The following is a 24,750-nucleotide window of genomic DNA, read 5'->3' as shown; positions in this document are numbered from 1 at the left end:
CACTCAAATGGAGGTAAAAACTGACACGATCACACCCAGCTGTGAGACGCACCAGGTTAGAAAAATCCAGAGGTGTACATGTACACAAAGGCTTTCTCAATTTGAGAGTTTTTCTTACTTTAAATCTGCCGTTCTGCCTCTTTCAGGTTCAATTGACAGTAACTGGATAGTTGGGGCAACGTTGGAAAAGAAGTTGCTCCCACTGCCCCTCTCTCTGGCCCTCTCCGGCTTCCTCAACCACCGCAAAAACAAGTTCCAGTGCGGTTTTGGCGTCAACATCGGTTAGGCCGACGTAGTGCCGGCTCACAAACGGCGCAGACGCACCACTGACCTAGAGACTTTACCACGGAAACTGCCGGTGACCTCTTTGGTAGATTTGACCAATAATTATAGTGCTGGTTTCCTCAAATCATTTTTCACCACATGTGGTGAATATAAGCGGTTAATATAAATCTACATTTGACTCTAATCCTTAAAGACGAATCCCCTCGATGATCAGTAGTGTGATGAATAATGTTACCTGTCAGGAACAAGCAGACCCTCGTCATAAACAGACACACAGACAGCAGGCGGACGTAACATTAGAAGACAGATTTACAGAGCTCTTTGTTTGAGTTCAGTGCCTGTCATGTTTGTTTTTATTTTGCTCCTGATTTAAAAATTTCTCTTCTTTTATTAATTTTTTTTTTTTTTTTTTTACCATTAAGTCTGTCTTGGTGTGCAGTGAGTGAAAGAAGTATCAGTTGTTGGTTACAGACAAGTTTACCAGGTGTTAGGAAGGAGTGTACTGTACTGTATGTCATGTTCACAATGCATCACTTGTTTTGTTGCCTTTTTTATGTTACATACATACTGAACAGTATATATGAGCTGTATATACCTCTTCAATGCTGATCAATACAATTTCTTACAAAAGCTGGACGTTGTACTCGTTTCCTTCTGTCAACGTCAACTTTTTTTTTTTTTTTTAAGAGCCATTTGTAGCTGCTGTGTGCGTACTCCTGAACCTTCAGGAGTTGAGCAATCATACTTTGCACACAGGTACATCTTATCTAATATCAGATATTATGTTGTTGCCATGTTGTTGCCATGTTGCCTAGCAACACTCTACCAATGGGATAAATGTTTTTATGCTTTAGCCACCTACAACACCTTATAAAAAACTATTGTATCACTTTTTTATTTCACAATTTATTTCACATCTTATTCATACCCACTTGTTAAATTATCTATGATATGCTGCCTGACATTGGGCAGTGACCATGACCATTTTTTAGCCTTTATACTCCTGCAGCATATTGTGAAAGCATCAGTTGCTCCCCTCAACAATATATCGTTTATTTCACAGAATTTGAATTACCTCTGCCTGGCAACCTTCAAGAATGACCCAGTTTTGGCAGATAATCAGCATCTGTCATCAGTCTGCTTCAGGGTTGTAGCAGAGCTGGAGCCTGGGTGTCATAGGGCGAGAAGAAGGCTACACCTGATCACAGGTTTGTGAGGAGTAACTAAAGGCATTCTCATCATCTGTGATGACAACAAAACTTCAATTTCACCCCTCACAGCACGTAACTGGTTACTTCGCCGCTATCTTATTGGATTAGTTCTGTTTGAGTGGAGCTAAATGAGTAGATAAGGCAGCAGAATCATCGATTAACCAAAAATGCGTGATTCTGGACTGGGGGAGGAAGCTACAGAGTCAAGGAGAACATGGAAACTCATCCCACAGACATCCCACGCTGGATTCAAACCCAGGACTTTCTTGTTGTGAGGCAGCAATGCTGATCTGCATACCACGTATAAACAGAATCTATCACGCCAAGTTTTTTTTTTCTGTTGTCAGTGTAACTAAGCTTGCCAATCGGTACTGTAGTATGGGTATGTACTGAATCAGTATCCCACATTTTGATTGATTCTAGTTTCCAGATGTCCACAAATGCATCACAAGAAACATGTGGCTCAAAGAGAGGATCAATCGATTTCTACTGTACAACTGAAACTGTTTGTGGCTGTGCATTAATAGTTCTAATAGAAAAAGAGGAATACACAAGTGCAATGAACATACCACAGAAGTTCAGAAAGAAACGTCAGCTTCCATTCATGTTTATAGTAAGTTGAGGAACTGTAATAAATTACAGCTTATTTGTCATATTCAAATGGCAAATCTATAACATGCAGTTTTAATGTTTAATGTCAAAAGTTCAGGCTCAGCTCTGGTAAATGCCCCTCATTGACCCACACAAACTCTTTGCCTTATATTTATTGTAGTTTGTGGGCATCACATCTCCTGGTCTGCACCATTAGGATCCAACGACAGTTTAACTTTAATATCATAAACTATTAGAAACTGAAAGTAAATATATTCTATGGTGGAAAATAGATCAGAATTAGCTCCTCTTAGTCTGCCTTACAATGTCCTAAAAAGAAGACAAAACCCACAAATCAATAAGAGGTGGCATTAATCACTTTCTAACAAATTGAAAGTAAAACAGAACTTTTGAATGAAATTTTTCACATATATCATTTTGTGCTCGGAGTACAACAGAGTGAGCTGCTTGGATAACTGTTTCATTTGCTTCAATCTCTCTATGCGTCATTTGAATTGTTCATCAGTTTATCTTGGGTTGGAGACTTTGCTCCTTTGTCTTATCAGCTTGTTGTGGGAACAGCCAAAGGACTTTTCTCTGTTAAGATATTTTCACCCGCATGTTAGATCCATAAACCAGAAGTACAGCCCAGAGGCTGTTTGTCACAACAGCAATATTTTTAGATGTATTGGAGACAGGTAGTAAACTAATGGAAAAAGTAAATAGAACAAGTGGAAGTATAAATAATAGATATAGATGCTTCAATTTGAGACATGAGAGATGCAGAATGTTTAATTGGTATGAAAATAGTGATCCTTCAGGATTATCAGCCTATAGAACATAAACACCATGACAAATTGCACTCCTCCAGTGACATTTAAAGCTTAACATGAATACCAGTACATATATGAGCGCCACTGAAGCTTGGTATTTACTTATGATGAATAGTTATTGACCTGCTACTGCTAATCTGTAGGTGAGCGATACATTATGCTATTTTAGATGGAGGGTGTCAAACCTTTGGCCCACCAAAAGGTCCTTTGCAAAGTATGAAAATTCCAGAGAAGTATTTTAACTATTCACAATACTCTAAATTTAAAGGTTTGTTGTGCTGTGTAATTACAAACTGAAAGTGGAAAAAAACAAGATCATAAAACTAAAGTGAGTTTGACCCCCCCCTCCCCCTCATTTCCCCCCCATCCCCCAACTGGTAAGATCAATGTTCAGCTTCTGTTTACGAGTGAAGCTTTTCAGAAATTAAACACGCTCGTTGAAATACTGACACACCTTTAATGATAATCAAGACGCAGAAAATGCAGAAATTCTGGGTTTTTATTTCATAAGACAGACAGGAGTGAAGATGAAATAAATATTTGGTTTGTGATACAGAGAAAGCGCTTAAGGCTTAAGACTGAGACAGAGTCCATTTACTGGCCGATCTTGGTGAAGGTTTTCCACAGGGCGTTCAGCTGAGTCTGCAGGTCCTGAGCGCTGGAGTCCAGCCGTTCCCTCAGCTCGTCTCCATAGGGAGCCAGCCTCTGCTGGATCTCCTGGGTTTTCTGAGCCACCTGGGTCTCAAAGCTCTGGGTCAGGGGCATCATGTTCCTCTGAAACTCCTCCAGGCTCTGCTCCATCTTCTGTTTCATGTTCTCGGTGTAGGGAACCATCTGGGCCTGCAGCTGGCTCATGCTCTGCTCCAGCTGCTCCTTCAGCTCCTGGCTCTTCTGCTGCAGGACGGCCTTCATGGGCTCTGGGTCCATGGCCTGAGCGTAGGCTTCAGCTCCACTCTTCAGCTCATCCACCTTGGTCTGGATCTTCGCCACCATCTCCTCTGCGTTGGTGCCCATAGCGGCCAGGTCTTTCTCCAGGCGAGCCTTCAGCTGCTCGGCCTCCTGGGAGAACTGAGTCATGAAGTTCTGGGTCAAAGGAGCCACCTGAGTGTGCAGCGTAGCGACGTACTGATTCACGGTGTCGGCGCTCTGAGAGATCTTGGTGCTGATACACAGAAACAGGAAGTTATTAAACTGAAAACATATAATATATGTAAATATTTTGTACTTCTTCAGACTCCTCATGCTGACTCTTACTTCACTTCCTCTCCCAGCTGGGACTCTCTGATCTGCTTCAGGGACTCCTCAGCGGTTTGTGTGGCCTTTGCAACATAATCCCAAAAGGCATCTTTCACCACTTCCAGGTTGGACTTGGGAGGCTCTGGCCACAGGATGTTGGCGTTGCAAACTGTGGATGAAAGCAGACGGTTAATTTGATCAGCTGTGATTTAAAATGGGTTCCGCTTTTAATTTGAAGGGAAGATTTACTCACCGGAGAAAAGAGCGAGAACGATGAGCGTCTTCATGATTGAAGTTGATGCTGTTGGATGAAGAGAACAGGTGCTTAGTTTAAAGCTGGATTTAGTGGTTGATTTAAGAATATATAGTTTGAAATAAGATCTTTTACCTTACAGATGCAGCTTGTCTCTTCTTCACTGTCTGATGGTTTGTGCTGTGCAGACGACCGCTCGCGGGCTTTATAGCGACGCTGAAGGTTAAAGTCCTCCTCTGGTTGCCCCGCTGGACAGTTTCTTGTCACTGTTGTGACTCCACGTCACAATCTTAGTGTTTTCATATCTTATGATACAGGCTTACTGGAATCTGGCTTGGTTAGAGTAGTTTTTCTTTAGGTTTGAACATCCTAAACAGAATCAGGTGCAGCAGAAAACAACTTGTGAAAGTTTTTTTTTTCAGGAGAAACACAGGAAAACCAGGTTGCCTCTCCTGTAATTTCCATTTGAGGCTGGCTAGATTTCCTCCATAGACCACCATGTTTAAGTCTTTATTTGTATTGATGAAATAAAGACGAGACTGGTACAAAAATTGTTTTGGGTCTCTTTGGTTGGTTTACACCTTTATAACAACTGTATGGTCTTTTATTTTTATTTAATCAAATCAAATCACTTTTATTGTCACATCACATGTGCAGGTACATTGGTACAGTACATGTGAGTGAAATTCTTGTGTGCGAGCTTCACAAGCAACAGAGTTGTGCAAAATACAATAACGTAAACAAGCAAAATACAAATACAAGAATTTAGTCATCTATTTGGATTTTATTAAAGGCTTAGAGTTAAGGGGAGTGGCCGCTTTGACTGACAGGTGCGCCAACACAAGCAGCCGTTGACCTCACCTCCACTGATATGAGTCACTGAACTGCACCTATTTACCGTTTTTGTTCTGCTCGTGGCTTCTGAGACTATGTTAATGGAAATTTGGGACAAATTAGACTTTTAAAGTTGCATGTGAAATAGAAACAAACTGACATGAACCAAGTGAAAAGTCTATAACAATGGTTGGATGTTAACTGAACCCAAACTTGAACCACTGGTGGATTTTCAGAGGTGAAGAAGTCTTCTGTTGCCCTAATTAGTAGATGCCTACTACTATTTGTGCTGATCGGTGTGTTAAATATCTGCCCATCTGATCTCAGAGACCAACAAGCAAACTCTCAGACACTTTGTTAATGAATTTAAACCTAACTAAATGAATATAGCACGCTTCATATACCACAAATCCAGGAATTATGAACTATTAATGTTTCTTCAAGTTATTTTTGTACCATTTTCTGGACCTTTGTACCTGATCTTACACATGAATGGTTTCTGTCTTTTATATACAGTCTATGGCTTTTTGATGGCTCGACAGATACTTTATTGATCCCACAATTACTGTGCTACAGCAGCAGAATAAAGAATAAAAATATGCACACAGTGAGGGCTTTAAAACATGAGAGAAATTAAAGAAATATTTACATATACAGTATGTGAAGTTAGTGAAAGACTAATAAAAGCAAGACTCATTGACCACACAGCTTTACAGCTACGAAGGTTTCCAGGATTTGTAACGTGATTGGACGGCACGTCTCAGAGAACATAACCCAGCCCTAACCCCGTACACGCTGCCCTCATAGTTCCACCTCACTCTTCCCAAATACGTAGCCTTACACTTAACATGAAGTATGAAGTATGAAGCGCCTTGAGGCGACTTATGTTGTGATTTGGCGCTATATAAATAAAATTGAATTGAATTGAATTGAATTAACATCTGTACAGCTACACAATTTTAATTCTGTAAACTATTAGAAACTGAATGAAAATCTTTTCAGTCTACCAACTTCCACATGCTTGTTTCAGTTGCTTCAAGGTCTTCATATATATATATCTATATATATCTATATATATATAGATATATATATATATAGATATATATATAGATAGATAGCGTGGTGTTTATCAGCAGTTTGTCCTGAGAGGAAGACTTTAGCTTCTCTTATCAGTTTGTTGAGAGGGAACAGCCAAAGGACGTTCTTTAGTGAAGATAATTTTCAGATCAGAGGGCACCAAGTCTGACTCACACTTGACTGACCTGAGATTTCTTTGTGACACACGCTGTTTGCACTGCAGTAAAACAAATTACATCTACTGTTTCTCACTTTAAAATCAAAACAATGCTTAAAGGTTTTTTTTATTCAACCTTTATTGAGACTCTGTGATGAAGTGAATCTGTAAAACCAGATGGGTCAGTTACATATGTACAATAGAGAAATGGTAGAAACTCGACTGTTTACATGGACAACTTGATTATTAATGTGTAACTCATAAAAATGCTAGTTTTCTCTCACTAGATGGAGCTGCCAGACTGGAGGGAAACCTCAGAGAAGGTTTGTGGATGGATAGCAACAAAAAGAAGAAGAAAAAGAAGCAGATAATTAAAATTAAGTTAAATAAAGATAGCATTAAGGCTTTAACAAAAACAATAATATGTTTTAAATGAAAATTTTTAGGGAAGTATTTAGCTGCTCTTTTAATCCACTACTGTAAATAAATCAATTTAACAAGTGAAAAACTTATTTTTCTTAAAGTTGCCAGTACTTAGCTGGACATTTAGATTAACTTGATTTTTCTCATTTAGGAGTACAAAATGAATTAGTTCCACACAAATATTTGCCAGTTCTTAGAAATTAAATTACTCTAAGTACAGTGAAAGAGTTCCCTTACCATGACTGTCCTGAGTCAAAGTATGTAAACTGTACTTAGTTGTTTTTGTTGTTGTTTTTTTTTTAAGGAAACAAGTTTGCATAACTTTTTAAAGTAGGGGAAACTTCCTGATTTTCCGGTGCAGTAGAATAACTGTTGCAGGACTAGAAATCACTGGGAGAAGAAGATGAAGACGATGGGGACGATGCTAGTCTGGCTCATGGAAATGTGTTAAAAACCAACACAACATGTGGCTCCAACATCCCCTCAGAGGATGAATTGAAAGAAACATTCATTTTAAATTACCTGCCTGTCAGAGTCTTTGTACTTGTGATTTATGTGTTTTAATGCTTAGTTTTACTTTCTTTACTGTCCTTCCTTCCTTGCTCTGAAGTGTTTCCCCTTTTCTTCCTCCCCCTCTCTACATCTCAGTGTTGTCTCAGTGAGTTAACTGTTTCATTATTTATTTATTATATATTAATTTTGAGGGTTTGCTCCTCGTGGTCTCATCTATCTTTGTTGTTTTCCTTTTCTCTAATTCTACCCTATTACACAATAACACTGTTGGACTTGTGTTATGTTGTATCAAAATGTAGTTCTTTTCTCTTTGTTTCGTATGTTTTATTAGTGATTATGTAAGTATTAGTCTTTGTTGTTCACCCTCTGCCTGCCCTTCGTTGTCAATTCTGCATGTTAGGTCTGTTTTTTTAAATTAAAGAATTGTGTGATACTTGCTTTTATTGTCTAGTTATGGCCCCAGCAGGCGATCCGCACCATTGCCTTTAGTGGAAGTGTTGTCCTCTCTCTTTTCAGCACCAGTGTGCTTCCTTTGGTGTCTTCAGAGCATCAAAGTTTTGATTTCAACCAGTCTTGGAGTTTTTTTTGGTGATAATAGTTTGTTAAATGAAAGAGTTTATAAAAACCTTTTTGTGCACTAGAAAAAAGGAGTTTCCATTCAGTGCCAACCCACAGATGTTTGTATGCAGAAAACAGAAAGTCTCACAGAGTTGATCAGATCAAAAAACATGATGTAAAATTGAATTAAAGTTCTGATCATGTGTGAATTTGTAGATTTCCAAAATAAACACCAACATGTCAGTCATGTCAGCAGTGAGAGAGGTCAGATGCTGCTCTGAAAGATGTGTGCAGTGACACTGTTAGCACTCCTGTGATGTGGAAGCAGCCATGACAGCACAGCACTCAGCGCTGGACTTTACTCCTGATTCCTCCACACGACCGGCTGCCTATATATACTGAGTCCTGACAGCACACACAGCATTCAGCAGCTGATAGACTGAACAGAAGGTGCACCAGTTAGGACAGCAGTGAGATTTGTTGCCTTCTCTGACAAAAAGCACCACAAACTGTTAATTTTACTGAGTTTCTTTACAGGTGCCGCGTCAGACATGCAGGTCCTCGTGGTTCTCGTCCTCGCCGTTTTCACTGGTGAGAGACTTCTCATCCATTATCTTTGATCAAGAAGTATTCATGATATTCACAAACAACAGTGAATGAGAAATGCTTTTGCTTCATTTCTCGTAGCTGGCTGCAATGCCAACGTCACATGGCACGACCAGCCCAAACAGAAGGCTGAAATGGTGAAAGATGCTTTCTGGGACTACGTTGCAAAGGTAACCGCGACCGCTGAGGAGTCCCTGAAGAACATCAGAGAGTCCGAAATGGGACAGGAAATGAAGTAAGAGTCCTACAGTGCTTAAAAAGCTTGAATTTTGTGTTTCAAGTGGCTTTAGTTTATATTGACAGAAAAAACTTGAAGATGAAGAAGTTTTAATTCTGTTCTGCTTATCTCTGCAGCACCTTCATTGCAACAAGCACTGATGCCATCAACACAGTCACCAACACCCTGCGCACTCAGGTGGCTCCTCTGGCCCAAGACTTCATGTCTAAGTTCTCCCAGGAGGCAGAGAAGCTGAAGACCCAAATGGAGACGGATCTGGAAGCCGTGAGGGCCCGACTGCAGCCCTACACCGAGGAGCTGCTGGCCAAGGTGGAGGAGCTGAAGAAAGACACGGCCTCCTACGCTGAGGACCCAGAGGCCCTGAAGGCTGCTCTGCAGCAGAAGAGCCAGGAGCTGAAGATGCAGTTGGAGCAGAAAGTGAACCGTCTGCAGGCTCAGATGGTGCCCTACACAGAGGAGATAAAGGAGAAGATGCAGGAGAGCCTGGAGGAGTTTAAGAGGAGCTTTGAGGACCAGATGACCCAGATAAGCCAGAAAATCAACGGTCTGATCCACGGGCGTGCTTAAAACTGACCCTGTAAATGGACTAGAATAAAAACTGATTGCTGCTAAGTCAGGGTGGATTTTAATGTCTACATAGAAAACATAATACCTCATGTTCCAGATTTTACATCTGTGAAAGAGCCTCTCAGGGCTCTTGGCTTACATGTTACATTTTACCTCTAAAAGTGTTATCTGACAAACAACAATAAACACATTCAAGGAACGTTTGGTCTTTTCTTTGTGTTAGAAAGAGAAAATACATGTGATGTTTAAAAAAATGTGCAAATGAAGTCAAGCACGGTCACCTTTATGTGTCTAACAAAATCTCACAAACACAGACCGAGCAAATCTGCAGAGAAAAAACAATCAAACGTTTAAATGATGAGCAGGTAACAAAATGCACTCAGCTGCCTCTTTTTTTAAAATTTACTGCCTCACTTGATCTGGTAGCCAGTGTTATCTGACTTTACATAGGTTTTGCTACTAGGTCAGACTGTTATCTCTGTGATAGCTTTGATCTTCTGTTTGGCTCTTTCGGCATGTTCACTGTTCAGGAAAGGTTAAGACAGATACAGCTGTTAATTCTGCTCATAGCAGTTCAACAGAAACGAGAAAGCTGCCCTGTATTTGTGGGTGAAACATCAAAAAGAACAATATTGCAGCAAACATTGTTTTTTACTTTTTTTAAAAATTGCAGATTCTCCATAAACTATTGAGTACTTTTAAGTAGAACGAGTATGCAGGGAACCAAAGGACACCACAATGAAGAATGAGGCTTAGGGCTTGGAATCTCTAAGAGGGGAAATAAAGGGGACACAAAGACAAGACAAAGGAAGACAGCACAGTTTCTAAAAAAGCAACAAAGGAACAAAAGCTGAGTAAATACTGAACAAAACCATCAACCCCTCCACCCTCGCCCTGTCGGTGTGGCTGGTGATCATACCATTTTTTTCAGTAGGATTTAAGAAGAGAGCGACTTTTCAATCAATGCATCGGGACGATATCTTTAACAGTACAGGGGCTCAGATTTGGTTGAACGTTTGCTTGTCACATGGTCACCAGTGATTTCATCATTTACACATTGTGTTTCTCTCTTTGCCCTCATTCTTCTCCGTAACAAAATCCTCTAGTTCTCCACCTTTTTCCCATGTCTGAAATATATGTCTTCACTGTCATGCAAACCAAATACTCACAGGGCCCAACCTCTGATTGGTAAGTAAACTTCTTTAAAAGTGTTTCCACATGCTGCCAAAATACTGTGGCATTAATTTAATTACAAAGCACAGAGTTTGTTTTATTGGTTACAAAGATAATTAATTACACTTTGTCACAATATTGCAGTTTCCGGTTTGGTTTCTTTGCTGTTTCACTAAAAATATATATCAAATAGATATTAAACGTAATAAATAATGATAAAATTATTATTTAAATTGATAAATAAATAAAGGCATTTGTTTTTATTCATGTTAAGTGCCTTGTAACTCGTTAAAATAAAAGATCACATAACTTATAGTGTTGCTGTTTTTATTTACTGATTTTTAGAGGTCAAAATAGAAGAAGAAAAATAAGACAAGCAAAACTGTTAAATCGATAAACTAAATAAATGCATAAAAACAATTTAGTGTGTAATAAATGCACTACTGAATATTATCTGTTTTAATTACACAATTTCAAACAGTAATGTCAACATGAAGTAATAAATTTAATAGTTTATTTGGCTGTTAGAAATAAATCAAACAACTACACACAATGTGCTTGGATTGCAATATTCCTTTATGCTAAAATACATAAATGTTACTGTACAGTGCTTTACAAATGTATTATTGTAAGGTTTATGCCGCAGTGTTAAACATGCTCATAATTACCAAAATATATTATACTTCTATATTTGTTTATCCACCAGTGCAACATCTTTAATCAAAATTATATATTTTTAATGCTAAAATATAATAATTTTGTTATCCATTATTTTTCACATTTACTATTTTAGAAAATAGCTGAAAAAACCAGTAAAGCATGTTATTATTTTTCGATTAAGATGCCAAATGACAGTTATTTAGTGCGATTCTTGAACAGAAAAAATAGTTTTAGTGGTTGAATGACATATTTGATTAATTTCTGACTTCTTACAAATAAAAAATATAAAATAAAAATAGAAGTTTTTTTTGGTCTAAATATTTGTAAAGCAATATATTTGTATATTAGTGCAAATGTCTTCATGACTTTTCTGATTTTTTTTTTTTTTGCATGTTATACGTTTAATGTATCACATTTTCTACATATATATTTAATAAGAAGAAGGCTACATGTAAGTTCCCACATCTGCAGACAATAAAGCTATTAACTTTGCTCTGTTCTGTGTCAAACTTGCTAACTGGAAAGTTTCCCATCTTATATCAGTCCTCGAAATGAACACAGTGGCAATTAAAGAAGACTTTGAACCAGATCCAATGAACAGTGATATCAAAAAAACGACCTTTAACCTCGTCATTGTTGTGCTGTCAGCTGGCACTGGCTGAAAAGGTCACGGTAAAAGAAAACCAAAAATCATGTTTCTCTGATCATGTGATGGTGCTCGAGGCAGAGTGGCTGAAAGAATCCCATTTTAGTTAACAAACTCAAACACAAGTTCAGCAGAAGATCCAGAGAGGAAGCCGTGAGTCCAAACGTGTTTACTATTTCTGACCTGTGTCTGCACGTCTCCTTTCTGTGTGCGACGTGGAGCCAAAACGACACGCTCAGCAATAAAGTTACAACAACGCAGTCGGGAACTTCGGCCACGGGTCAGAATTCCTCTTGACATCTATGTGATTACATCAACAGCCCCCAAACTGTATAAATACTGGGAGACGAGCTCAGTCGTTCTCACAGACGTCACAGATCAGATCGCTGAGGTAAGATTACCGATCTGAAATCTTTAAAAGTCGAATTTCTTTTTGCAGTCCAAAATATTTGAATACTTATTAGATTCATTAATCAAATCAAATGAGAGTTAGATGATTTAGACAACAAAATGTTATGTATTTGTCAATAAAGGGTCTCTTGAATACGTTTTTTTTTAGTCTTTTGTAACTAAAATGTATTTGTACATCATATTCCAGGTGTCCTAATCTCTGGTCATCATGAGGGTGTTTGCAGTAATCCTTGCACTGGCGGTCTTCTCAAGTGAGTTTAGGGTCAAATAATAGAAAGAAAAGTGGATGCAAAGTAGAATACAGGAGTGAGAAGAAAATGAGGATGTAAGATGTAAGCTCCTGTTACATTTGGGGGCTTTTATTTTGCAAAAATGCGGCCTACACCAACTCAACTTTTAGTTACATACTGAATAAAACAAACTATGCATTCTGCAGCTTTTTTAGTCATCAGAGTTGTCCTTTAACAGTTAAATGCTGCCATAGGTCCCAGATTTGACAAATTAAAACATAATTTTAAAGCCTTATACTACAATTTGCATCTTTTGATCAAAGATGGAAAACCATTCAAAAGTGACCATTTGACATGTTTTCCTTTGTTCAAACCAGGCTGCCACGCACGAAGCTTGCTTCAGCAGGACTGGCAGGACAGCTGGGAAACCACAGTCGACAAGTTTAGGGATTACATCACGGACCTGAACTCAAAGGCTGATGTAGTGGTGAAGGACATCAAGAGCTCCCAGATCAGCAGGGAACTGGAGTGAGTTCGATTATTCCTGTAATCGTAGTCGAGCATACTGACTTTTATCAGTGCTGCTCGGCTGTCGGCTGCATTTGAATCACTAAAATTGTGATTAAAAATTGAATCCAGCTCATAGATTTTTATCCTTTATTAATATAAAACAGTAACATGCATAAATTGTTTCAGTCAGTGTCTCAGTTCAGCAGCCAACCATTAATTTCAATATTTTTGTTCAAGTTTAAGTTCACAGAAATTTTCACTTCATAAATTAAATACAAATTGCTTCTATTTAGTTACTAAAGTTTAACTCCACGACTTAGAAACACTGAATTTACAACAGAAACACTCTTAACAAAATGGTGCTGGGCCTTGGCTTTGTTATATAACAGCAGAGTGTCAGAGTCTGATCAGCAGGTTGCAGTGAGGTGAGACATTTTGAGAGCTGAACTTTGACCCGTGCGTCTCCTGAGTTTTGCTTTAGTCCTACAGTTTACCGAATCTTTCTCAGTGTTTCAATTAAAATCTGCTGATATTTCTACTTATCTTAAATGATTCAGTGCTTTACCCCCTTTGGATCCTGAATGCATCAAAACCACAGACAAAACCTCTAAACCGATCCATCTCCTCTCCCGTCCATGAACAGCACCCTGATCCAGGACAGCATGGCCGAGCTGGCCATGTACAAGGATGACCTGCAGACCAAGCTGGCTCCCTACACTCAAGAAGCCGCAGATCGTCTGGGCAAAGACCTGCAGCTCATGGTCGACAAACTCCGTGAACACATGACTGAGGCCCGAGAGCAGATGGACAAGTACGTCCAGGAGCTTCAGACCATGATGGAGCAGAACACCGACGACGTCAGGAGCAGAATTGCCACCTACACCCGTAAAATGAAGAAGCGCCTCAGCAAGGACACACAGGAGATCAAGAGGTGAGTGGGACAACCTCACCAGAAAAATAACAACATTTGGGGGGTTTTAACAGTGTAGAAAAACAAAGGAACAGATAGTGAGTGGATTATTCAGGTGAAATCACCCAAACTCAGCTCAGATATTAGGATTTGATGCTTTTTAGCTGGTGAATTTAAAATGTAAGAAACATTTTGGTGTGAAAGAAGGAAAGAATTTGAGCTTGGTGGGAACTTTTACCACTTTTTTGTCTATTTTTCAGTTTGACTTAATGTCTTAATGATTAAGCTATTAATAAGCATATAAATATAAACATGTATTTTTCAGACACGTCACAGAGTATTTCGAGGAGCTTCAGTCCCGCACCTCTGAGAACGTGGAGGACCTGAAGACTAGACTGGACCCTTACTTTGCTCAGGTGCGAGACAACGCCCAGACAAAGATCACCACCCTGAAGGACCTGCTGACGTCTCAGATGGAGAACATGAAGCTCAAGATTCAGAATACAGCTGAGGACATCAAAGATCGCCTTGAGGACACCACTGACAACCTGCGATCCACCCTGAAGGGGAAGATGCAGGATGTGCGCGACATTTTTCAGTCCTTTGTGTCCTATTTCAGTGGAAGCCAGTAAACCCTACAACTAGCCTGGACTGCTCATTTATCCATCGCTTCATAAGTTAAAACCCTAATTCAACAGTTTAAAGTCATCAAATGTGTTTGTTCGACCACTCCCTGTGACTTTAATAAAAACCAGCTGCTCACATTTGAGTTCTCTGTAATGTCTTCAGACAGCTCATTTGCAGTCATCTCTCACATTCAAACACCTGATTTAAAAGAGTTACACTTTGATGACATGAACATCCTGAAAACAAGACAAAGACTACTTCCTGCAGAGCATATGGACACTGGAAAATAAATAACTTTGTGTTTGAAAGTTATTTTTGCCTTTGACTGCTACGCTTTGTTAAAAGCGACATATAAATTGCACAGAACATTTTCCTACACATCAAATGGTATGCCATCATAAGCATATTAAAGATTCTACAGTAGAAAATATACCTTTTTTAAAATCCCATTATTATGATAACTAAAACCTGAAATTTAAACTTGAATAATATCTTAGTTAACCGAAGTAAAAATAAAAACTGCACTTCTGAAAGAAAAACGGGATCTTGAATTGTTTTGTGTGCTCATAAAATAAACCAAAAGACAAAACATATACAAATAATTAGTTTTAATTATTAGTTTTGCCTTTAGTGTATTTGCTTGCTTAGAATTCTGATGTCTACCGGACAGTGATTCAGCTGTCTTCAAAAAGGGTTTGTTTTAAATGTGCGTTCTCATCTAAGTTTTTGTACCTGGCCATGTTTTTATAAAAAAGAAACTAAATCAAGCAAATCCATTCAGGAAACTCATTGAAACTAAACTTCTTTAAAATAAATAAATTTAAAAAACAAAACGTAAAAATAAAAACCTGATTAGGAAATATAAATAACTGATCGTCACTTTAAGTTCAGGGAGCGTGGATATTTGAATAATTATCTGAAAGGTTCTGCATCAGCTGTACACAAACACAAAGTACTTCGGGTAAACCTTCTACAAACTTATGTCATACATTTAAAAACAAAACACAAAACAAAACAATTAAACTTTAACCAGAAAGTTAGTTGTTTGACTGAAGTCAGAAGTGGCAGAGGAATTTCTGAGGCTGGTGCACCTATCATATAATTTCTCTACATCCTCTACTTTTATACTTGTCCATCAAATCATTCTCAAAGCAAACATCACATTACCTAAAAATGTATATAAACATATTTATTACTCATAACTCATATTATTGTGTTCACTATTGCATTATTTTAGAAAGCCTGAGTTTTAATATAAATATTTGTCACATACTCTTTGAGTGTTTGAAACAGTCTAATAAACAATCAAACACGCAGTCCTGTAGTACTGGATGGTTGGACCCCACGTGAATATAAGGCACAGTGAAACCAAACTATCATACTGACGTCGCTGATCCATCCAATCACATTTCGTCTTACTCTCCTGTCAGCCAATGGCTTGCAGCCGTCGCCGCTGCTAGCTCGTCTCCTCTCAGTGCCGTCAATTCTAAACATGCCCATCATGCTCGTAGTTGTGGGCTTTATCTTCTGTCTTGCGTGTTGATTTTCGTCACGATGAGCAGCCTCTGCAGAGAGGTGATCACCCTCCAGCTCGGACATTACTCCAACTTTGCGGGAACTCACTGGTGGAATTTACAGGTGAGGAGTGCGCGTGCAAGGCTAACGTTAGGCTAGCTGGCTAACGTTAGCTGTGCATGTGTTGTCAAACTTGTGAGCTTGCTGTGAACCGTTAGCTCTGGTTAGTCTCAGTTTGACAGACTGGGACACGAAGTATGGTCAAACTGACCAGCATGGCATTGACCATAAACAGAGGCATAACCGCCAACAGTTGTGTGGCTAAAGCTGCTGAATTAGCAGGTTAGCAAACTGTTACGAGCTTTTCATAAAAAACACTCAGAACTGTTACCTGAGCATTTAGGTCCATAATTTGTTGGTCCAAGATTTAAAGCAAATATTATTATATATAGTCTCCCCATTTTCAAAGGCTCTAGCTCAATTAAAAAGTTTTCGTATTTCAAAACATAAGGTTTATTTTTAATAAATGGATAAAGATCCAAAATTGGACCTCATCAAATGTGTTGTTCTCCCCATCTCCTTTTAGGTGCTCTATATCAAGCTATTCCTTTAGCCACCCTCAGTTGCTGCTTGTTTGTCGGTCTCTCTGCTTTTTTTTTGTCTTCAGTAGCTAAAAAATAAAAATGCTGACTTGGGTTGAAATCAGGTGTCTGACTTGGTCATGGAGGAATACTTAAGGTTGCTTTTGCAGGATGATTTGGGGTCATTATTCTTTTACACTGTGAAGTGCTGTCTAATAAATTTTCCAGCTTTTGGCTCAACTGAGCAGAAAGTACAGGCCTGTACACATCAGCATCCATCCTGTTACTTTCGTCAAGTCACATCATTAGCGAACACTCATGACCTGGTTCCACTGTCAGCCATATGTGCCCATGCAACAACACTGCCTCTCCCATGTTTGACAGATACTGTGGTATGCTTGGGATGACAATCAGTTACTTTTCTCTTCCAGTGTTCTGGTTCAAGTTGATCTAGGTTTCATCTGTGCAAAGATTTCTTCATTTTTTTCCCCCCAGATTTGTGCTCTTTTAAATGTTTTCTGGTGAAGTCTAAACTGGTGTTCTTGTTCGACCATGTAATCAGTGGGTTGCACCTTACTGTCAACTTGTTGTATATACATTCATGAACGGAACTGTTGATTGTTAACAATGATACGTTTACTTTGTGAATTTCTGTAAGCATTGTTCGATCTCTTTGACCGTGCTAGCAGATAAACAGAGGTGCTCCTCTCTTTGTTTGCAGGATGCATCTTTATCATACGATCCGGAGTCACCGCCAGGTGAGATCCAGAGCGATGTCGTGTTTCGTGAAGGACAGACTCTGGGCGGCCACGTCACCTACACACCACGACTCATTGCCATGGATCTCAAAGGTAACTTGCTTTTAGAAATACTGGAAACTTTGTGTCTTTACTTTGTCCAGTTTACTGACTGAAATATAATATGTTAGCATTGATTTAGAGCACTTGTTACAAAGTTGTTGTTTTGGTTTTTTTTTTTGGTGAATTCTGACCGTCTTTCTCTCATTCTGTAACAGGAAGTCTTCGTACTCTGCGACAGGAGGGAAGTTTGTACGATGCAGGCAAGGACACGTCTGCTGTCACATGGTAAACAAGACCCTTTCTATTTGTTTTCTGCCTGGTATAACAAATTTTATTTGTGTTGTTTTCTGGTTTCAACACTGTCACATGTTTTGTTTTTTTTGTTTTTTGGTCTGTTTATTTGTTTACATATGGATATTTATCTACATTTAAATCTATTTATCTATAGGGCAAATCAAATCCTATAGCATATCCCTTTTTTACCCTGTGGTGATAAAAGGAATGAGTATTTGTAGTCACCCCATTGGGCAGGTGGTATGGACACTTTGTGAATACGATGACATGAAAATGAGCCAATGTAGGACTTTGTAATTGATACCATAGGTGAATCTGCTAGGAGGCTAAGGGGTTGCACTGACAGTCGCCATTATTCTTAACTAATCCATTTATTACATGCACTGGTCCTAAGACTGTTCATATTTAGTGTATATACTTTTTTTCTTTTAATTTGGCAGGGATGGAAGTATCACTATGCACGAAGAAAGTCCTCCTGCAAAGAACTCCTTCCTTGAAGACCTTGATAAGTTGGATGTGAGTATTTCAAGTAGAAATGAAAACTAACACAAAGAGATTTTCACAACAAACACACACATTGCAGTTATAGTCGGGTCGAAGCGTGTCATGCCCTGGACTGCTTGAAGGGACTCTCATACATGCGTGTCATCATCACTGACTGCGACCAGGTTACAGATCACCGTTGCTTTCTCTCTTTGTAAAAATCCCTATAAGTAAGTAATAAATAAGGACGCACTGCTGTGTGTCATAGCTTCCCAAATTAATCCACAGAATGCAATAAGTGATGAAACTGGCTGTGTGAGAGCAAATTTCCAGGAAAAAAAATTGCTCAATAGAGACGTCTCCAAAGAGCCCGTCATTCTGTTCTTTGTGTCTAGAAAGGGGAGATACTCGCAGAGGCTGATTTTCCCTCCAGCTCCCAGCCTCAGTGCTCAGGTATGAAAACCTCTCAACCAAACGTGCATGAAATAACAAGTTTCTGTACCAAAATCATCACATGAGCTTAAAAAAAAAAAAACAATCTCTCCCAGCAGCAAGGTCACTGAGTGTGGATACAGTGAACAGCCACCTGGCTAGAGTACAGAAGAGCTACAGGCTGGAGTGCAGCGTGAAGGTGTGGTCTGACTTCCTCAGGATCCACCTGCACCCTCGGACCATCTCGGTCATCCACCAGTACAACCACGATGGGTAAGGCGGGTGCAACATTACCTGTAGTTTGTTGATGCGTCTTACTTTGAACCTCTAAAGGAGTCAGAGCCATAACTTCAACATAAAAACTGCAGGTGCAGAATTTCCTGTCACATCTCATCGAAACAGCTTAAAATGTTTGGGAAATGTTCCCAATATTTTCCAAACCTCATTATGCAAACTGTTGTATGTTGTCATCAAAGAAGTTTTTCCAGATCGAGATTATTATGACACAGAAAACATTTTAAAAATGAGTCTGTTGCCCAAAACACAGTGCAGGATTTTGAGGAATATGTTAGTTTGTACTCACATAAAATCGTCTTATTTTAAGATGAACAAACCTGACTAAATGTATGAAACACAAATTGACAGACAGAAACAAGCAATTCAGTTATGACAGCTTAACCATTTATAACTTCCCATATTAGACCACAAAATAAGAGTGGAAGGCCCTCACCTGCGTTTCACCACTAGATGTCAGCCTTCCCTCACAATCAGGATTAAAACTGACTGTTCTCTGTGGGTCAGTATGGAAGAAAAGGCAGAAAATGTATAAACAAGTTTATTATACAACTTCACGTATCCAAGCTGTCATTTTTTGTTTTATTAAAGTAATTAGACGAAACCTGAATACTTTAGAATAAAATTAAAGAACATTCAGTTAGTTTTCTAAATTAATTCTATTCTTAAATTGGTTGACAGAATGAAATAAAGCATTAAATTAAATCTAAAACATACCCACAACTGCTTCTCCACCACACTTAAAAAGGCTTCTTGAGACTTGCTGACTTACAGTTATGAGGTATTTAAACTGAGTGCTTTATATTTGCTTTTATGGGCGTTCAGAGAGGCTCACCGTCTGGAGGCTTTCGGCCAGGGCGAGTCTCTCCTCCAGGGGTCGGTGCTCGAGGAGCTGGAGGACAGGCTGCACTTCTTTGTGGAGGAGTGCGATTACCTTCAGGTACCTCTTCCATTTCACTCTCCCCTATAATTAGAAATATTTTTTTGTACTGTAAGACCTTTAAAAAGATGCTAATCAAAGTTTACTTGTACACCATTTCGTATCTGCCATCTTCTTGCATATCTCTTTGTGCTTCCTCAATCCTTTTTTTCCTTTCAGGGCTTCCAGGTGCTGTGCGACTTGGCTGATGGCTTTGCAGGTCTGGGGTCGAAGGTCACTGAGCTGCTTCACGACTCTTACGGAGGAAGGGGCATCCTAACCTGGGGGTTGTTACCCGTCAGTCACCCAGATTCAGTGAGTGTCTCTTTCTTTAAAAGCAAATGTTTTGTAACGCGGCTTCTTTATTTATATGTGTTGTCTCTGTTTGAACAGACGCCAGTGAAGGATCTCTACCGCCTGCTGAACTGCACTTTAGGGATGGTACACATGGCCAGTCACAGTTCTTTGTTCTGCCCGTTGACCTTGCGAGGTGGTCTGGGAAGACGACCGTCCTCTCCCACTATGTTCACCCACCTCAGTTATGATGTGAGACTGGCTGCAGTACTATTATTGTGTCCTTTGGTCAACAAGCAATTATTTTAAGACCTTGTACCGACTTATTTTATGTTCTATCCAAATGTAAGCACTCAAACTTTAAACTTTGGCACAGCTCTGATTAAAGAGATAATTCAACTCATAGAAACACAGTTTACATGTGCAGGTATGCAGGATTATATTTAAACATGTATCTGTCTGTCTTCTGTGCCAGCCCTCACTGTGGTACCACTCCAGTTCTGTCCTGGCTTTGGCATTGGACACCCTTACTGCACCTTACAGGCTGAGGAACAACAGCGTCCCCATGTGGCAGTTGGCAGATGACCTGGCTGTATCAGGGAGGAAGGTATTTAACAATTGTTTGTTTATTTGTTTTTTTTTTCTCCCCCTTCAGCAAATATTATTTTTATTTTTTTAATCAAGTCATGAAAGGAACTAGCTCGAAGCTCTATAGGTATATAAAGGACATGAAGTCTCACAAGCTAGCTGGATGTTGCAGCTAGGTTATTTATCTGTGGAGATGCCTGAGATTATGGTAACCAATGTTTAAATCACAGGTCGTGGCTGCTTATGGTGCCGTCCCCTTTCCCATGATGCACGGCTCCTCTCTCCCTGACGCCCTGAGCACATACACCGACGTACTGCCGTGGAGGCCTCTGTCTGGGTGCGCTGAAGCAGGAGACGGCCGATGCTACGGCCAGTGGGCGACGCTCAAAGGCTTCGAAGGCCAGAAACTCATCAGGTCAGAATGAAGTTATTGAGTCAGTTATATTCTACTCTGACTCTTTAGTTTAAGTTTGCTTCTGCCCCTACGAAATTACCACTGACCTTCTTCATCTATGATAGCTGGTGTGTGATAGACCCCAGCCTCAGAGCTTGTTCCTGTGCTGCATTGATTAGTGCCTTTCTCCACTGTGGTGGATATCTCCCCCCTGAACGTTGTCCTGGGTCCCCCTTGCCGTAGCATTCATATTTATCTCTCTCCCTCATGTCCAACTCTTCATACTGGAGGCTTATTTAGCATAAGGGGTCTAGCCTAGGACCCTTACTGGATACAGACGCCTCAGCAGGGTACCTGATAACAGGTGTTGTCCAGCTCTTCATACTGGAAACCCGTTCTTGGATGTCTGCCACTGTGATGGTTACTGGACCCTCTTCGGGGAGGTTGCTCTGGTGTCTTTATGCTAATGACTTTAGGTTAAACTTCAGCTAAGGTTGTGAATGACAGTTTTGTCAACATTTATGAATAAACAACTTGTAGCAACATGCTTTCCCCCCCCCCTCCCCCCCTTTAATTCTCTTTTCACCAGCTCGCTGGCTGCAGGAACTAAACCGCCCACTCCTCTGCACAGTCTCCACAGCGGAGAGGACGTCCTGGCTTCCTACATCAGATCCTTCTATCCTTCAGCTCCTCTGTGAGTCTCTGCACTGACATGTGACACTTGCTATTTCTTTTTTTTTTTTTTCCTAACAAATTCTCATCTCTCACCCTTGCTCTCTCCATCATCTTGTCATCCCTGTCTCAGGGCTCTGCAGCTGGTTTCTACTCCCAGTGAGCTGGCCCCACCTTTCCCGCAGATATTCAGTCAATCCCTCGGTGCTCAGGGCTTCCTGGAGGGCCAGCCGCCCCCGCCTGGCAGTGAGTGTTTTTCTGTTTTTGTCTGTGTGTAACGCAGAGCCGTTCTATTACATGTTTTCATGAATGATCTTTCTCTGCAGGTACGCCCCGTGTCGTCTCCTCCGTACCCGTCATGACTTCCCTCCAGTCGGGTCCTGCGCTCGACCCCTGGCTATCCGAGCTGCATCGCGGTGTGAGTGCTTTCGACATCCGCCGTGTTGCCCCCAGCTTCCTTTCTCAAGGGCCTGAAGTGTTAGACTACCAGGAGGCCCTGGAGCAGCTGCGCCTGCTGGCCCGGTGTTACAGAGACGACAGCAGAGGCGTGATGCGCTCTTCCTCCGAGGAAGAGGACGATGACTGAAGTTGGCTAGCACGACTTGTATCTGCCTGCTTTGTTTACCAGCCTGCATGCTGTCAGCCTGATGCAGGGAGATAGAGGAGCTGTGCTCTGCTGTGTGAAAGGATGAGGACTGAAGTACTGGGTGACAGAAAAGAGGAAGTTCTGCCCATGTAGTTTGTAATTCAATGACTGTTCATATGTAATTAAAAGTATTTTATACAAAATGCACATCATAGGACTGTATTTACATAAAGACGTAGCTTTCACCACAGGTTGCATGGATTGTAGCATTCACAGCTCTCAGAGCAAAGAAAGGGACTCTTTGTTTGTTTGTTTGTTTGTTTGTTTGTTTGTTTGTTTGTTTGTTTGTTTGTTTGTTTTCTGTGGCCTCAAATGAACAGTAAACTGTTGAACATGCTTTGGGGTTTTTGTAATTTCTCCAAAGCAGAATCAACTAATTTGGGGTTTAATGGGACATTTAGTATCCTCGGCCAAGTCTGCCTGTTTGTGCTGCAAACCTTTCATAGAACATCATAAAAAATTAAAAATTCCCCTTCAAAGGAAAACATAAGACCAAGGAAATAATGAATGCATTCACACTGGGTGCCTTAATCACATGACAGCAGATGTTGATGTGAGTCTTCTGTGTTAAAACCACAATTTGCTTAAGATGGGATTACAAAAAGCACTTAGACACTTGTTTAATGCATTTCATGACAAAAATATAAATTGCCATGGTTGTAATAACATTTAAAAATGGAATAAAGAGCCTATAAAGTTAAATATTTGTAATGCTTATCATCTGGTTCATGCTGGATCAATAATCCAGCGCACGTCCTGCCTTTAATAAAGCTTTCTGTGATTTAGGTCAAACTAAAGTATTAAAAAATGTAAATGACTAATATGGACTGAATTGTGGTGAAACTTAAGTTATTTAATAAAGTTTAATCTTTATAGAAAAATATTTTCTCCACACCAGAACTTGATAAGAAAGGTTTATTGCTGCTGTTGTGTGATCTTTCTTTCCAGGATAAACAGCTCTGGTCCAATTCAAGTTAGATTTAATGATTCAAGCAGTTCAAAGAATAATACATGGATCTCCCTCTGGTTAGAAAACCAGTCAGCAGCAGTCTGCTGTAGCCAACTCCTGGGAGAGAGATTTATAAAGAGAATGTGCGTTTATCTGATTGGTCAAAACTATTGAGAAGCGGCCGTTGTTTACGTAGCCAAGTTCTGCTCTTCCTCTCCTCCATCAGCTGCAGCTTCACATTGGGATGGACCGATACACCTGCCTCCCTCCCTCTAACCTGTTATCTCGTTTTCTGCATCTGAGGCAACATCTGTGAGGGCTTTTGTTTTTTGACCTTGCTCTGGTTCACGCACACAGCCTTCTGCCACACATGCACAAGCAACTTGATCATGGGAATCTATAACTTTTGTTTTGAGTGCTCAGTAGTGCAAATAACTATTAAACTGATCTAAAATTAATTACAGTCCCCATACCATTTGGCAGCACAGGTCTTGTAAACCAAACCCTTCTAGTCCTCACACTGCAACGTTGAGAATCTGTCACTGAACATATCCAAACTTTATGCCATAAAATGGAAAATATTCTCATGATTGAGTCACCTCAGTTTTTCCTTCTATGAACTCTGATAATTCTTAGTGTATTCTCAAACACTCTTTCCTGTGTGCGAAGAGTATTTATTTAGCCAGCTCCTGTTATGGCTCACATGGCTCACACATTGGAAACCTAAGGAAAACTGACTTGACCAATTCTGCCAGCAGCTATAGTTTAACTCAGGGATGTCAGCCAAAGGGTAGACGGAGTGGATGGCTTTGTAAGATGTGAAACACACAAAGTAAAAATTGGGACTTTCATGTTTTCTTCTTCTCACATTATGGATAAAATCAGAGCCCGAGGACTAAATTGTTGTTCCAGCGATCTTACTGACAAATTACAGTTCTACCTTCAAAGTAAGTCTTAGACAAACGATTAAATATTAAGTGTATCGTGAATCATGTCATCCAAGGAACCACGGTAACAGGGTTTTTTGATTTATCCTACTTAAATTTCTGTCACATGGAAAACAGGTGGCTTGAATCAGTTTTATAAATTTAAATGTAATATTAAGCTTGGCGTGAATAAAAATGTACCCACTAATTGTTTATTAGACAAAAATGTGTAATCAGCCGAGTTTGAGGGGAATTTACCAAGTTATGAAACTGAAGCTAGCCAGCAGTCAAACCTGCCTTTTACTTTACAAAAAACATCTTTGGCTTTTTTAAACAGATAAAACTGCTTTATGAGTTGTTGTTGTTTTTTTTTAATTAATCCTATGTTAACATAGGATAACAAAACAAAAAAAC

The 24,750-nt window shown here is 39.7% G+C and overlaps 5 protein-coding genes across 6 annotated transcripts in view; 4 read left to right on the top strand and 1 right to left on the bottom strand.

Moving 5' to 3' along the window:
* tomm40l (translocase of outer mitochondrial membrane 40 homolog, like) overlaps positions 1 to 913 on the top strand; it is a 4,868-nt gene extending 3,955 nt beyond the window's left edge. The window contains exon 9 of the mRNA XM_005739739.1: positions 147 to 913. Coding sequence (XP_005739796.1) covers positions 147 to 286 — 140 coding nt within the window. The 3' untranslated portion in view covers positions 287 to 913. The remainder of the gene's footprint in view (positions 1 to 146) is intronic.
* Positions 914 to 3,402: 2,489 nt separating this feature from the next.
* On the bottom strand, positions 3,403 to 4,828 carry LOC102212649 (apolipoprotein A-I-like). The gene is made up of 4 exons (XM_005739738.1): positions 4,545 to 4,828; positions 4,410 to 4,457; positions 4,175 to 4,325; positions 3,403 to 4,082 (listed from the first exon to the last, which is right to left on the bottom strand). The coding sequence occupies exons 2-4, from the start codon at positions 4,441 to 4,443 to the stop codon at positions 3,515 to 3,517; spliced, it is 753 nt and encodes a 250-aa protein (XP_005739795.1). The 5' UTR covers positions 4,444 to 4,457; positions 4,545 to 4,828; the 3' UTR covers positions 3,403 to 3,514.
* A 3,586-nt stretch (positions 4,829 to 8,414) lies between these two features.
* LOC102210156 (apolipoprotein A-IV-like) lies at positions 8,415 to 9,382 on the top strand. The gene is made up of 3 exons (XM_005739819.1): positions 8,415 to 8,562; positions 8,659 to 8,812; positions 8,932 to 9,382. The coding sequence occupies exons 1-3, from the start codon at positions 8,523 to 8,525 to the stop codon at positions 9,380 to 9,382; spliced, it is 645 nt and encodes a 214-aa protein (XP_005739876.1). The 5' UTR covers positions 8,415 to 8,522.
* A 2,858-nt stretch (positions 9,383 to 12,240) lies between these two features.
* On the top strand, positions 12,241 to 14,677 carry apoea (apolipoprotein Ea). The gene is made up of 5 exons (XM_005739737.1): positions 12,241 to 12,252; positions 12,460 to 12,523; positions 12,880 to 13,030; positions 13,656 to 13,943; positions 14,248 to 14,677. The coding sequence occupies exons 2-5, from the start codon at positions 12,481 to 12,483 to the stop codon at positions 14,552 to 14,554; spliced, it is 789 nt and encodes a 262-aa protein (XP_005739794.1). The 5' UTR covers positions 12,241 to 12,252; positions 12,460 to 12,480; the 3' UTR covers positions 14,555 to 14,677.
* Positions 14,678 to 15,943: 1,266 nt separating this feature from the next.
* msto1 (misato mitochondrial distribution and morphology regulator 1) lies at positions 15,944 to 22,730 on the top strand. Of its 2 annotated transcripts, none has more exons than XM_005739735.2 (14): positions 15,944 to 16,187; positions 17,367 to 17,496; positions 17,661 to 17,730; positions 18,180 to 18,255; positions 18,618 to 18,675; positions 18,774 to 18,927; positions 19,774 to 19,888; positions 20,048 to 20,182; positions 20,261 to 20,413; positions 20,637 to 20,768; positions 20,980 to 21,164; positions 21,733 to 21,837; positions 21,949 to 22,061; positions 22,142 to 22,730. In XM_005739735.2, exons 1-14 carry the CDS (start codon positions 16,104 to 16,106, stop codon positions 22,399 to 22,401), a joined length of 1,770 nt encoding a protein of 589 aa, XP_005739792.1. In that variant the 5' UTR covers positions 15,944 to 16,103; the 3' UTR covers positions 22,402 to 22,730. The 2 variants fall into 2 exon arrangements, with proteins under 2 accessions (XP_005739792.1, XP_005739791.1); XM_005739734.2 differs by having other exon boundaries at positions 18,771 to 18,927.
* The last annotated feature ends 2,020 nt before the right edge of the window (positions 22,731 to 24,750 follow it).

Source organism: Pundamilia nyererei, unplaced genomic scaffold (genome assembly GCF_000239375.1).
Source record: "Pundamilia nyererei isolate P.nyererei 1_Seehausen unplaced genomic scaffold, PunNye1.0 scaffold00093, whole genome shotgun sequence".
Classification (NCBI taxonomy): Eukaryota; Metazoa; Chordata; class Actinopteri; order Cichliformes; family Cichlidae; genus Pundamilia; species Pundamilia nyererei.
This window is presented reverse-complemented; position numbering and strand designations above follow the sequence as displayed.